The sequence below is a fragment of the Scyliorhinus torazame genome, chromosome 11 (genome assembly GCF_047496885.1).
Source record: "Scyliorhinus torazame isolate Kashiwa2021f chromosome 11, sScyTor2.1, whole genome shotgun sequence".
Taxonomy (NCBI): Eukaryota; Metazoa; Chordata; class Chondrichthyes; order Carcharhiniformes; family Scyliorhinidae; genus Scyliorhinus; species Scyliorhinus torazame.
The window spans coordinates 124,906,947-124,922,424 of record NC_092717.1 but is presented as its reverse complement, the minus strand read 5'-3'; the positions used below and the strand labels follow the sequence as shown (position 1 = coordinate 124,922,424).

General features: G+C 47.6%; 1 protein-coding gene across 1 annotated transcript in view; it reads right to left on the bottom strand.

The window, feature by feature from the left end:
* Window positions 1-2,688: 2,688 nt before the first annotated feature.
* LOC140385509 (inositol monophosphatase 3-like) overlaps window positions 2,689-15,478 on the bottom strand; it is a 29,006-nt gene continuing 16,216 nt past the window's right edge. Inside the window, 3 exon segments of the mRNA XM_072467738.1 lie at window positions 2,689-4,713; window positions 4,969-5,130; window positions 8,217-8,312. Of these exon segments, the coding sequence (XP_072323839.1) occupies window positions 4,439-4,713; window positions 4,969-5,130; window positions 8,217-8,312 (533 nt within the window). The 3' untranslated portion in view covers window positions 2,689-4,438.

Genomic DNA, 15,478 nt, shown 5'->3' with positions numbered 1-15,478 from the left:
TTTAATGTAGAGAAGTGTGAGGTGATTCACTTTGGAAGGAATAACAGGAATGCGGAATATTTGGCTAATGGTAAAGTTCTTGAAAGTGTGGATGAGCAGAGGGATCTAGGTGTCCATGTACATAGATCCCTGAAAGTTGCCACCCAGGTTGATAGGGTTGTGAAGAAGGCCTATGGAGTGTTGGCCTTTATTGGTAGAGGGATTGAGTTCCGGAGTCAGGAGGTCATGTTGCAGCTGTACAGAACTTTGGTACGGCCGCATTTGGAGTATTGCGTACAGTTCTGGTCACCGCATTATAGGAAGGACGTGGAGGCTTTGGAGCGGGTGCAGAGGAGATTTACCAGGATGTTGCCTGGTATGGAGGGAAAATCTTATGAGGAAAGGCTGATGGACTTGAGGTTGTTTTCGTTGGAGAGAAGAAGGTTAAGAGGAGACTTAATAGAGGCATACAAAATGATCAGGGGGTTAGATAGGGTGGACAGTGAGAGCTTTCTCCCGCGGATGGAAATGGCTGGCACGAGGGGACATAGCTTTAAACTGAGGGGTAATAGATATAGGACAGAGGTCAGAGGTAGGTTCTTTACGCAAAGAGTAGTGAGGCCGTGGAATGCCCTACCTGCTACAGTAGTGAACTCGCCAACATTGAGGGCATTTAAAAGTTTATTAGATAAACATATGGATGATAATGGCATAGTGTAGGTTAGATGGCTTTTGTTTCGGTGCAACATCGTGGGCCAAAGGGCCTGTACTGCGCTGTATTGTTCTATGTTCTATGGCTGTAACATTACATTCTGTAGTCTTTCATTCCTTCCCTATGTACGGTATGCGTTGTCTGCATAGCATGCATGAAACAGGCTATGCTAATACATGTGACAATAATATATCAAATCACAAATTATTGGAATGCTAAGAACCTGCGTATTCTTGAATACGGATGTTCGCATCTAATATGGCAGCAGTCTGCACTGGGTTGGTAACAACTAGCAACAATGGATCTCATGACCTCCGTGTGGGCTTTCACTGCAGCACCAATGCGGATGAAGATTTGCCTCTGCAGCAAGTGGAAGCTGAGACAGCAGCCACCAGATGGTCCTTCATGGTTCAGTGTGGTCTTGCTTTTGTACTGGAAATAATGGGTTCTAGGCTCTGCAGGATGCCCTCTGCCACATTGTAGCTGGACTCCTGTCTATGCCTAGGTAGTGATAGGTGGCACTCAACCCATCTACCTATGCACCAAATGTCCCACTGTGGTTTGTCATCAGAGTCCTTTTGTATGCTGCTCCATCGTAGTCCTCATTGGGGGTCCCCGAGGTAGAACCTGTATATGACCTTCCCCAAGCCTGGCTGCAGTATACTCATGCTCAGTGACTTATTATGTGCTAATCCCATTTCTCAAATACCCTCATGGCTCCTTATAGCGCCATTACCTGAGCTGGTGGTTGGTAATGCATGGTCAAGTTACAATCATCCTCATCAATTTCATGGGGTTTCTCTTCCTCCTGCCTCTGCTAAGGAGTTGTAGGTGCAAGTTCCTTGGTATCTGAAACCATACAAACAGAAGGGGAGAGTTGGGAGGAGGGAAGGATGGGGGCAACAGGGAGATAATCAGGAGATCCATGCTGACATCATCTTCAGCTTCCACTTGAAGGAGGGAGTTGAAAAGGATATAAAGCTATCACAGACCATCTTCCTACTGCTACTCCAAATCCTGTGGGCTGCATTGCTACTTGCATCATGTGCAGAATAAACTCCTCCAGGTGCCTCAAAACCACCCAACAACCCCTTATCCCCATCTTGTCTTGCTCTGTTCGTATGGGCAATCTTATCCTGCAAGAGATTGTGTTGCATTGTGTTTGGTTATGTGCCTGCCAAAGTTGATTAGCTGGAAGAGTTGGCAGAGAGGTGTGGGTGCAAATGCTGGCATTAATGTGTGTGAGCATTAGGTGTGAGTCAAGGGCATGCTGCTGACTGTAGGATTTTGGCTTGGCACATAGCGCTGAGAGAGAGATGTTAGTGTGGTGATTGTGTGATGTACTATTAAAATGCATGACCTCCCATTTGAGGTCACTATTTTTCTTAGCATTGCAAATGGTACTAGATGTCAGCATTACCATCTCAGGTGATGTGTTCTCATTCCCCCTTCTGACTGTGCTGGAGGGCTTCTTTCCATCCAGAGGAAAAACTGCCTCCCGTCTGGACTCCACCAGTAGCAACTAGAGCCTTCAGCCTGGCGTTATTGATCTCAGGAGCCTCTCCAGTACCCGAGTTACCTTGAAACATTCAGAAATGTTGTAGTATCAGCATGACTTCAGGTGTGAAGCCTTCCTTTAAATAGGCAGTGAGTCTTTAAGATTGCCTAGATGATCAGCACAACATTGCCAGATCATCCTCTGGGGTGGAAGGGCTGCTGACATCTTTGAGATCAGAGGGGCATCACAGGAGAGTAAGGCCGAGCATCACACTCAATGATTTCAATGGGAGGAGGCAGGTCATTAATTGCATCTTCTGCACCCAAAAACAGGGCATGTGAATGCCTAGCTCTGTGTCCCTTCCCTAACAGAGTCACTCAGGCCTACTGCAATGCTGGAACCACTGACCTATCTAAAATCAGCTCATTTTGTACAGACAGGCAACAAACCTCGAACCTGCTGATCTAGTTATTTCACTGAATGAGTTTGGAATCATTCAAAAGGCTCAGATGTGAACTTTTAATCAGTGGAATACTCAAAACTTGAAGTATTCATCTTTGTTATATAACCTGAACAAGAAACATTATTTTCAAATTGTAGAGAACTTAATTAGTATGACACAATGCAACCATTTCAAATAGAGCTGAAAATGAAAGCACTTTCTTCTTGAGTTCTTAAGCTGTGCAAGAACACAATGTTGGAACTCTTTAAGAACAAATGAACAAATGAAAACCAATATTTTATGGAAGAGATCTTAAAAAATATTGAGAGGTCACTTTAGTTATATTTTTAGCAATAGCTCACAAAATGAAGGCATTATTCCCAATGCCACAAATATCTCAATCTACATAGAATAACTAGACAAGTGAATGACTGTGCAGCTTTGTCTGAAAACACAAATAGCATACAGACAGGAACACAAGAAAGAAAAGATACAAACAAAGCAACAATAAAGTAAAAAAACAAGATTTGCTGCAGTTAGTTGAAGGCTACACTCCTGAAAGTAGAACAATAGCAATGTTCTGCTCTGTGATTATAGATCTACAAAATTCCCAGGACATGCACTCAGAACCGTTTGATCTAAATTTCAATTCTCCCAGCTTTGTGTCTGTTTTTGCAGTTGTTCATTCATCGTTTACTTTCAACAATTATTCAAATTCAAAATATTGTGCTTGAACTACAAGTTACATCGGTATTGGACTTTTTTTTTTTAATATAAAAAATGACCGTACGGCAAAGTTTTTAAATCTCGACGTAAAACAATCCCTGATGAGTGCCCTGTATGGCCCACTGGTACCTGACATGGTACTGAACTAAAATGGTATGGAGCACGGAGGTACAAAGTTCAAACCCCAGTGTGTGCAGAGTGGGCTGATTTCAGTAGGGGAAATAATAAGAGTTCTACAGCTGGTTTCAAAGTTCAGGCAGGGTTCCTGCTCCTATTCACTATTCAGAGGCGCCTAGTAAAAGTGTTAATAACCTGTCACAAACTAAGAAGGCTCACCCACAAAAGATTAGCTTTTATCAAGCACTGGCAGCTCATCTGGAATGAATCACAAAACGCAGTGCCTTCAGGTACTGGGACACAGTAGAAGAAACCCCGAGTTTGCCAAGACCTCTCTGAGATGCTCATATATATCTTTCATTATTGCCTAGTTGGAACTTGCTAATTATTCAATAATCTTTTAAATAAGCAGTACTGGTTTAATAAATAATCAATTTCAGCATGAATATTCATGATTTTTACTAGGTATGTGTTGTACTTTATAAGAAAGGAAACAACCTCCCTCTGTGGTTCATTCCAATTCCAGTTTTTGTAAAGAGGTCTTTAAAAAAGATATTGTTTTTTTTAAAATCTCAAAAGTCGTCTTCTGAGTTAGAAGGGGGAAAGAATTCTAGTTCTTAAACAGCAGATTAAACATCAGCTAAATCTAATGGACCTGGAACAATAGGTTCCACAATTTTGCAACCATAAGTTATTAACTTAAACATTTTATAAACATTCACATTAATACATGGAATTTTGCTAAGTTCATACGGAACTCGGTCCAAACCTGCAATTTTAAAGTCAGGATTGGTCCTACTAAAACCTAGTTTCTTACTCTACATTGCCATCCACACCTAATCTGGCCTTCACACACATAAATCAGCATAACGATTCCAAAAGAGAACCAGGATAAAAGTTAATTCATGACAATTATGAACACTTTTCGTTTTGCTTCTACATTGCAACACCTAGTTAGGAAATTCTACTGGGTTTTAATAGTTTTCAAGTTTGGCAACCTCTCAAGCAACGTCTTGTGGGAGACACCAATACTAGCAACAATTCCACCTTCATTCAACTCAGTATCAGTGTAATCAATAGCTTTTCCTTCGAGAGTGGTCATTTGACCACCAAGTGCTTCCAAAAGGGCATTGCCAGCACAGATGTCCCACTTCTTGATATTTGTTACATGAAGATACACATCAGCATGGTCAGGCTGCTTATCATCTGGAATATTCAGCAAGGACAGCACTTTATAACCTAAAAAAAACCAGGAGTTTGGTAAATTTTCTTTCAGCAGAAAACTAAATACAAGCTCAAAAGGAGATGCAATAAAAATGCCTCAGTTCTGAATGGTTTGGATTTTGCCTCATCTCCCGTGGTTTGTCTAACTAACATTTCACTAAGTGAATTATCGCTAGCCATTTTTCAATGAAGTATCAGAAGCCTTTAATGAATTACAATAAACTGCAAAATAAAGACCAAAAAAAATTCTTATTTTCCAACGATTCTTACCTGCCCCTCCAGCTTCTTTAATGTCACTGTCATTTCCAAATGCTTTTTGGGCAAATGTTTTCGCTGTGCCTGTATGTGACCGGGAAATTATAATTTTTGGTTTCTTCTCATTGTACGATTTACGCATGCTCACATTTGAGCCTCCATGAACCATTCCCCAGGCTGTCAGACAAAGAAAGAATAAACATCAAGACAAACAGGAAATTACGTTCTATTTTGTAACATAATGGCATTCTAATATTTAGAAATTGTGTATATTCGTGTCAACCTTGTGTAAAAGTTAATCCCATTACTTTCTGCCTTAAAAAAAAATGAATTTTTCATATACCTTGTGTAAAAGTTTTTCAGGGATCAAACTGAATTTTGATTATTAATTCCAACCTGTAATTTAAAGGTATGTGTGGGAACCTTTACATTTTCCCTCCAATTCTAGCAGCGATCTCAATCAACATGTTCCAAATAATCTCTGACTTTACCTTCGAGAAAGGCTCAGAAGTAAGCAACCCAATAAATTAGAAAAGCTGAAAAAAGTAGCATTAGCAGAGGAAGACCCAAGTAAGTGGTCTGATCTGGAAAAAGTGCCAGAATGAGTTAACATGCATCGGTAAAATGGTATCATCACCCACAGAGCCATCTGATTCAATGCCCTCAGAGAAGCGAAAAAAGGTGGCATTTCAGAATTCAGGGATAGATCCGAGAGGTGCAAAGGATTTGTGAAAAGGCACGATTTATTACTGTCAGAAAACAGACTGCCAGCTGACCTTGACAATAAAATCATCAAATTCCATTGTTTTGGTGCGCAACATCTAGAGAAGAATGCATACCAACTGGCGTGCATTGAAACACTGGTGAATATTAATATGCAAGCAAGGATGCTACCAAGATTGGTGAAAAAACCCTCTTTGTAAAGATGATTAGCCACGAGAGAACGCAGTTCACAGTAGTTTCATCTTATATGGCGGATAACACAAAAATAATGCTGATGGTGTATTCAAGCACAAAACTCTCCCACAGCAAAATCTCAGAAAGACATCATCGTCCATGCTCACGAGCAAGATCGGATTGATGATGTTTGAAAGAAATAGATCATAGAAATGTGGAATTTGAGTCCAGGAGGACTACATTGAGAAAACATTTTGCTCACCTGGGCTATGTTCAAATCCCACTTTGTTGATGATATAGTCCATGACGCAAGGTCAACCAACAACGACATGGCATCAATTCCTGGCAGTTTTATAAATAAACCTCTGAAGGACAGTATCCATAAGATATGGAACAATTGGATGTTGGAAGGCAAATATTCACTAACTAAAGGGTGGAAATGTGCAAGGACCCTCACGACCAACATCGTGTCAATGGGTCACAGATGCATGGAATGAGCTTGATCCCAAATATTGTCAAAGAATCATTTGTAGACTTTGGAAAACAAAATGTGTTTGACCGAGGACAATTACTTGTGGAACGGTGATGCCGGAGTGACCAGTGCTCCGAATGATGATTATCACCATTTTGAAGAAGGCAAAGATGATCTACATGATGGATGATAAAAGCAAATTACTGCGGATGCTGGAATCTGAAACCGAAGAAAAATGCTGGAAAATCTCAGCAGGTCTGGCAGCATCTGTGGAAGAGAAAATAGCTAACGTTTCGAGTCATAGATTCATAGAATTTACAGTGCAGAGGGAGGCCATTCAGCCCATCGAGTCTGCACCGGCTCTTGGAAAGAGCACCCTACCCAAGGTCTACACCTCCACCCTATCCCCATAAACCAGTAACCCCACCCAACGCGAAGGGCAATTTTGGACACGAAGGGCAATTTATCATGGCCAATCCACCTAACCTACACATCTTTGGACTGTGGGAGGAAACCGGAGCACCCGGAGGAAACCCACGCACACAAGGGGAGGATGTGCAGACTCCGCACAGACAGTGACCCAAGCCGGAATCGAACCTGGGACCCTGGAGCTGTGAAGCAATTGTGCTATCCACAATGCTACCGTGCTGTCCTAAAGCTCAAAGCTTTGACAAAGGATCATCTGGACTCGAAACATTAGCTCGTTTCTCTCCCTACAGATACTGCCAGACCTGCTGAGCCAGCATTTTCTCTTTGGTTTCTATATAATGATGTTATGCAACAAAGCTACAAGGACCAGTTGTTTGGTGATTCAAATGGTGATCAGTGACTTGAAGGATTTCAATGTGTTGTAAATAATCTATTATGGTATATATTTATATTCTGTTGGCTGAAATGTATACAGTTTCTAATAATATAAAATAGATAAAGAATTAATATGTATTCTGAAGTGTTGTTGGTGTTCAGTTTATTTCATTGTGGTGGTCTTTTTTAAGCCTAATTCATGTACACTCTTCAAAAACATTATTTGTTTGACTCCTTGGGCTGGATTCTCGACCAGCTGGATACTCTGTTTTACCTGCAGCCTGAGGGTTTCCCGACGGCGTGGGGCTGCCCCCCAATGCAAAACCCCATTGACTAGCCGGCGAAACAGAGCATCCCACCAGCGTGCTGAACCAGAAATCTGGCGCGGCGGGATGGAGAATCCAGTCCCATGACTTTTGACCTAAAAAAATTAGTCTCAGGAATTTGACTTTTACATGAGCATATATGGACCGGAATGCTCCGGCCATTGAGATTCTCTGTTCCCACCGGCAGCGCCCCCAGCCATGGGTTTCTTGGCAGCGTGGGGTGGCTTCAATGGGAAATCCCATTGACTAGTGGCAGGAGGAGAGAATTCTGCTGCCATCAAACGGCGCACCGCCGAGAACAATGCGGCTGGGGGAACCAGAGAATCCAGCCCATGGTATTTGCCAACCTGCCCGGACACGATACCCAGTTACTGGAATGTTTAAAATATTTAATTTGCTTACTGAGTCCAGAGTTCTGCTATGTTTATAATCCAGGAATGGTATCTATAATTCTACAAATATAGCGGCACGATGGCACAGTGGTTAGCACTGCTGCCTCACGGCGCCAAGGATCTGGTTTCGATTCCAGCACCGGGTTATTGCCATGTGGAGTTTGCACATTGTCCCTGCGTCTGCTAGGTCTCACCCCCACAACCCAAATATGTGCAGGGTAGGTGGATTGGCCACGCTAAATTGCCCCTCAATTGGAATTTAAAAAAAAATTCTACAAATATAGTAGGGAAAATTAATCATGGCAGAATTGAAAAAAAAGCATAAAAGTAAACTGAATATAGAATGATTTTTCACATAATTACTTTCCATACCTGTAAAATCAGCAAATGGCTTATGGATTACTCCAATCACTGGTTTTCCATTCACAGCTACACACACCATAGTAGTGACATAATGTAAAAGTTTTTCTGCACAAAGATTTAAAAAAACATAATGATAAGTTACCTATATTTTTCTTTGGTGCCGCAAAATACATTTTAATTTGAATAACAATTTGTTCCCCTGCAGCCGGAAATTGCATGTTAATTTTCCACTTCCTTTTAAAGATAATACTGGAAACATTCAAATTAGCTCTCAAGATGAACCAATTCATGGTTGAGAAATGCAGCATAGGATTCCAGAAAAATCTGATTAACGTTCAATTGAGTTCCGTGAGAACTGGAGCTCAGATCTGCAAAATATTTTCCGTGAAAAGCAACCCAATTCTTTTCTAAGCCTTACAGACAAATTCTTATTTGATTTTCTCAGTCCTGTTAAGAAAGTAAGTAGTAGTATCTTCATCAAGTAGCAGTAGATTAAACAGCTAGTTAATAAATTTAGCGAGGTGGATACTTGCATCAGGATTCTACTTGATTATAACTGCTGTGAAGCCTGTGACAGCTGTACTGTTTCTGTCAGGCACTAGAATCTGTAACATAGCGCATCGTTGACCTGAAACTCTGCTTCTCTCTCCGCAGATGCTGGCTGAACTGCTGAGTATTTCAAGCGTTTTCTGTTTTATTTGAGATTTCCAGCACTTGCAGTAATTTTCTCCTGTACTGGAACCCCTGGTATACCGCAGAACACAAACTATGTTCACAAAAACGATGATGTTATAAAAATAAGTCCAAATTCAGAAATTACACTCGCAACTTATACTGAATGCAGTGTGTTATTTGTTATACTACAATATGTAGAAATTAGTGGTTCCCACCTTCTTCCCAAATCTGGTATACTATTTCTGCTTTGCTTTTGAGAGTGGCATACATTACATCGCGGACTGACAGATAATGAATTCCCACATAATTAAGCCTGAGGTAATGCATAACATGATTACACCCAAGATTACATCAAGAACTATTTCAATGCCTGATATGGTTTCTGCATATTACCGTGCAAATAATTAATTTAAAGGTGCGGCTTTATCATAGCTTTCAGCTATGGGGCAGCACAGTAGCATTGTGGATAGCACAATTGCTTCACAGCTCCAGGGTCCCAGGTTCGATTCCGGTTTGGGTCACTGTCTGTGCGGAGTCTGCACATCCTCCCAGTGTGTGTGTGGGTTTCCTCCGGGTACTCCGGTTTCCTCCCACAGTCCAAAGATGTGCAGGTTAGGTGGATTGGCCATGATAAATTGCCCTTAGTGTCCAAAATTGCCCTTAGTGTTGGGTGGGGTTACTGGGTTATGGGGATAGGGTGGAGGTGTTGACCTTGGGTAGGGTGCTCTTTCCAAGAGCCAGTGCAGACCCGATGGGCCAAATGGCCTCCTTCTGCACTGTAAATTCTATGATATTCTATGATATCAAAGCTGGGTCCACATTTACACATGCTATCAATAAGATGCTGCATCTGCATATTGAATAGGAAGCAATCAATCATAGAACCTTGATAGCTGATGTGATTTTGCAAATATGGAGGGAGAAACCAGTGGCATAGTGATACTGTCACGACACTAGTAATCCAGGGTAATGCTCTGGGGACTCGGGTTTGAATCCCACCATGGTAGATGGCGAAATCTGAATTCAATAAAAATCTGGAATTAAAAGTCTAATGATTAGCATGTAACCATTGCTGGTTGTTGTAAAAACCCATATGATTCCCTTGAAGGAACTCTGCCATCCTAACCTGGTCTGGCCTCCATGCGACCGTAGCAATGCGGTTTACACTTAAATGCCCTCTGCAACAGCCTAGCAAGTCACGTGATTAGGGATGGACAATAAATGCTGGCCCAGGCAACAAAACCCACATCCCATGAATTAATAAAAAAGTGTGATTTCTGTGTTGGAGCAGGTAGATGTGGAACCATTGCAGGGCAATGCCACAAAGTCAAACAGAAAACAGAATGGTGTGATCAACCATGTTAAAAACTGATGAGAGCTGGAGGAGGGCCAGGGAAGATATGTACAAAGGACAGTCATGGAGAACACATTGACAGTGCATCAGATTAATCAGATTAAATTACAATATTCAAATATCAAACCTTAATCATTTCGGATTCGTAATTATGGTGATATTTGACTACATTGATCCAAACATATTTGCAACAAGAAACTGCTGTGACAACTCTCACTGCCTCCCTCTGCCCAAAATTCTTTATTTCTGTGGGAGACTCAACCTGAACAAAATGGCAATATAGAGCATACAGATTAATAAGTATCCAATCCCCCACTCATCCTGGAAATGAGCACTTCAGGTGAAAATTTAAACTTCACACCGATCAAGGAGGGGCTAATGGAAGAACTGATTATAATTCTCAATGTTTACGCCCACTATATTAACTACCCCATGGCATCATTCCCCTCATTCACATGATGAAGGCCACAGTGATGAAAGGAGACCTAAATGTATCCTCCACCCCGAGGTTTTCAGCACAGAAGAGCTGCTTGAGGAAAACAACCATAACAATCAATGAACAACAGCCTTAAAATTTTGGGGTCCCACTCTGTTGATGTAAGAGCAGAAAAGTGGAACCCTTGCCCAAAGGTGGAGATTCCATTCCAAACTCCAGGAACAGGATTATTTACGCTGCCTGAGCTTGCAAGGGATCAACAGTGGAGGCTGATCCAAAGCAGAAGTCTCCACAGGGTCGAAGACTTCAAAAATATATTGTTTATCTCGCATTGCCTTCTCTCGTTAGAGTACCTCCAATTAATCGTCTCAAAGGTGAACTGTCTTATTTGAGTAAAGATCGGAGGCCTTTAAAAAGGTTCAAATGGACATGCATTGTGTCTCCATTGGTATGGTTTCTGCACAATCTTTTTGTGATACAAAGAAAGGAATTTTAAAGCAAAGATCTGTAAACATTTCAAGGTTTGGTCGAAATGTAGCAGGGTCAAGAACTGGCCTATTTCCTGATCTCATCTGACCCCATTCCCTGAGAGCAGAACTGATATTTACACCCCTCACCATTCACAGGAATTTCAGGTCAATTTAACATTTCCATCTTAAACAAATTCTAGAACAGATTATTCTTTGGAAACAATTATACCTACCCTCAAGCAAATAGTTGCTAAATAGGGACCATTTCCATATAGATTTTGCAGTGAATCTTCTACTCAGTCTCACTGATCCACTATTCAACCCGGACACTGACTTTTAAAACTAAAGTTTGTATTCTCTCAGCTGTCTCAGTTTATATGCTGCCCAATAATACTCAGTGGTTTGGGTTCTACCAGGTCCACTCAGCTCCTGACCTATTTGGAGCCTTGGCCCAAACATGACCACAAGAAAGGGAGAGGGAGAGAGAGAGAGGGAGGGAGGGAGGGAGGGGGGGAGAGAGGGAGGGAGGGAGGGGGGGGAGAGAGGGGGGGAGAGAGGGGGGGAGAGAGGGGGGGAGAGAGGGGGGGAGAGAGGGAGGGAGGGGGAGGGAGGGAGAGGGAGGGAGAGGGAGGGAGAGGGAGGGACGGGGAGGGAAGAGAGGGAGAGAGGGGGGAGAGAGAGGGGGGAGAGGGGGGGGAGAGAGAGGGGGGGAGAGAGGGGGGGAGAGAGGGGGGGGGAGAGAGGGGGGGAGAGAGGGGGGGAGAGAGGGGGGGAGAGAGGGGGGGAGAGAGGGGGGGAGAGAGGGGGGGAGAGAGGGGGGGAGAGAGGGGGGGAGAGAGGGGGGGAGAGAGGGGGGGAGAGAGGGGGGGAGAGAGGGGGGGAGAGAGGGGGGGAGAGAGGGGGGGAGAGAGGGGGGGAGAGAGGGGGGGAGAGAGAGGGGGGAGAGAGGGGGGAGAGAGGGGGGGAGAGAGGGGGGGAGAGAGGGGGGGAGAGAGGGGGGGAGAGAGGGGGGGAGAGAGGGGGGGAGAGAGGGGGAGGGAGAGGGGGGGAGAGAGGGGGGGAGAGAGGGGGGGAGAGAGGGGGGGAGAGAGGGGGGGAGAGAGGGGGGGGAGAGAGGGGGGGGGAGAGGGGGGGGGGAGAGAGGGGGGGGAGAGAGGGGGGGAGAGAGGGGGGGGAGAGAGGGGGGGAGAGAGGGGGGGGAGAGAGGGGGGGGAGAGAGGGGGGGGGGAGAGAGGGGGGGAGAGAGGGGGGGGAGAGAGGGGGGAGAGAGGGGGGGAGAGAGGGGGGGAGAGAGGGGGGGAGAGGGGGGGGAGAGAGGGGGGGAGAGAGGGGGGGAGAGAGGGGGGGAGAGAGGGGGGGAGAGAGGGGGGGAGAGAGGGGGGGAGAGAGGGGGGGAGAGAGGGGGGGGAGAGAGGGGGGGAGAGAGGGGGGGGAGAGAGGGGGGGAGAGAGGGGGGGAGAGAGGGGGGGAGAGAGGGGGGGAGAGAGGGGGGGAGAGAGGGGGGGAGAGAGGGGGGGAGAGAGGGGGGGAGAGAGGGGGGGAGAGAGGGGGGGAGAGAGGGGGGGAGAGAGGGGGGGAGAGAGGGGGGGAGAGAGGGGGGGAGAGAGGGGGGGGAGAGAGGGGGGGAGAGAGGGGGGGAGAGAGGGGGGGAGAGAGGGGGGGAGAGAGGGGGGGAGAGAGGGGGGGAGAGAGGGGGGGAGAGAGGGGGGGAGAGAGGGGGGAGAGAGGGGGGGAGAGAGGGGGGGAGAGAGGGGGGGAGAGAGGGGGGAGAGAGGGGGGAGAGAGGGGGGGAGAGAGGGGGGGGAGAGAGGGGGGGAGAGAGGGGGGGAGAGAGGGGGGGAGAGAGGGGGGGAGAGAGGGGGGGAGAGAGGGGGGGAGAGAGGGGGGGAGAGAGGGGGGGAGAGAGGGGGGGGAGAGAGGGGGGGAGAGAGGGGGGGAGAGAGGGGGGGAGAGAGGGGGGGAGAGAGGGGGGGAGAGAGGGGGGGAGAGAGGGGGGGAGAGAGGGGGGGAGAGAGGGGGGGAGAGAGGGGGGGAGAGAGGGGGGGAGAGAGGGGGGGAGAGAGGGGGGGAGAGAGGGGGGGGAGAGAGGGGGGGGAGGGGAGAGGGGGGGGAGAGAGGGGGGGAGAGAGGGGGGGAGAGAGGGGGGGGAGAGAGGGGGGGGGGAGAGAGGGGGGGAGAGAGGGGGGGAGAGAGGGGGGGAGAGAGGGGGGGAGAGAGGGGGGGAGAGAGGGGGGGAGAGAGGGGGGGAGAGAGGGGGGGAGGGGGAGAGAGGGGGGGAGAGAGGGGGGGAGAGAGGGGGGGAGAGAGGGGGGGAGAGAGGGGGGGAGAGAGGGGGGGAGAGAGGGGGGGAGAGAGGGGGGGAGAGAGGGGGGGAGAGAGGGGGGGAGAGAGGGGGGGAGAGAGGGGGGGGAGAGAGGGGGGGAGAGAGGGGGGGAGAGAGGGGGGGAGAGAGGGGGGGAGAGAGGGGGGGATGAGAGGGGGGGGAGAGAGGGGGGGAGAGAGGGGGGGAGAGAGGGGGGGAGAGAGGGGGGGAGAGAGGGGGGGGAGAGAGGGGGGGAGAGAGGGGGGGGAGAGAGGGGGGGAGAGAGGGGGGGGAGAGAGGGGGGGGGGAGAGAGGGGGGGAGAGAGGGGGGGAGAGAGGGGGGGGAGAGAGGGGGGGAGAGAGGGGGGGAGAGAGGGGGGGAGAGAGGGGGGGAGAGAGGGGGGGAGAGAGGGGGGGAGAGAGGGGGGGAGAGAGGGGGGGAGAGAGGGGGGGAGAGAGGGGGGGAGAGAGGGGGGGAGAGAGGGGGGGAGAGAGGGGGGGGAGAGAGGGGGGGAGAGAGGGGGGGAGAGAGGGGGGGAGAGAGGGGGGGAGAGAGGGGGGGAGAGAGGGGGGGGAGAGAGGGGGGGAGAGAGGGGGGGAGAGAGGGGGGGAGAGAGGGGGGGGAGAGAGGGGGGGAGAGAGGGGGGGAGAGAGGGGGGGAGAGAGGGGGGGAGAGGAGGGGGGGGGAGAGAGGGGGGGAGAGAGGGGGGGAGAGAGGGGGGGAGAGAGGGGGGGAGAGAGGGGGGGAGAGAGGGGGGGAGAGAGGGGGGGAGAGAGGGGGGGGAGAGAGGGGGGGGGAGAGAGGGGGGGAGAGAGGGGGGGAGAGAGGGGGGGGAGAGAGGGGGGGAGAGAGGGGGGGAGAGAGGGGGGGAGAGAGAGAGGGGGAGAGAGAGGGGAGAGAGAGAGGGGAGAGAGAGAAGGGGAGAGAAAGGGAGGAGAGAAAGGGAGAGAGAGAAAGGGAGAGAGAGAAAGGGAGAGAGAAAGGAGAGAGAGAAAGGGAGAGAGAGAGAAGGGAGGAGAGAGAGAAAGGGAGAGAGAGAGAAAGGGAGAGAGAGAAAGGGAGAGAGAGAAAGGGAGAGAGAGAAAGGGAGAGAGAGAAGGAGAGGGAGAAAGGGAGAGAGAGAAAGGGAGAGAGAGAAGGAGAGGGAGAGAGAGAGAGACAGAGAGAGAGAGAGAGGAGAAAGAGAGAGAGAAGGAGAAAGAGAGAGAGAAGGAGAAAGAGAGAGAGAGAGGGGGGGAAAGAGAGAAAGAGTGGGAGAGGGAGGGAGTAAAGAGGGAGAGAAAGAGACAGAGAAAGGAGAGAGAGAGAATGAAAGAAAGAAAGAAAGAAAGAAAGAGAGAGAGAACCACTGGTTGGACTCAAATCTCGCCCAAAGGAAGATGGTCGTGGTTGTTAGATTTCAGTCCCAGGCATTGCTGTAGAAGGTGCTCAGTGTAGTGTCCACAAGCCAACCTTCTTTAGCTGCTTCTTCAAAAACCCTCTCTCCACAAGGTCAGAAGTGGGATGTTTGCCTATGATTACACAATGCTCAGTACGGTAGACTCTAGAAATTTGGTCAAGTTTGATATATAACCAGCATGCTTTGGGACAGCTAACATTAGATGTAGAAATGCTCAAGTAGACTAGCAAGTATATCAAAATATGTGGTCGAACCAGCTGTGCTTAATCAGTTTAAGAATAGAAAAGTGGGAATGTTCAAGGTTAAATAGCATCACATTGGGTGAGACGAGATTATAGTTGAATCAATTCGCTGAGACTAGTCTGAGGAACATACAGAATCACGTACGCAAAAGGTATAAATATTGAGCTCTCCGAGTACTTGGGGATGAGAACCTAGGAACAACATTTGAAAGGGGGACCGTCCAGGACTCCGTGCCCAACCGTATTGAGAGACCTATCACCTCCACATGAACGGGTAGTATTATTCTGTACAAGTGAGCTTCTGAATTGCTTGTTTTGGCTGACAAGTAAAAGAGTTTTATTCAAAATACTGTGTAGTGTATTTTCCTAACCCCAATGTAGCGCACTAAGGG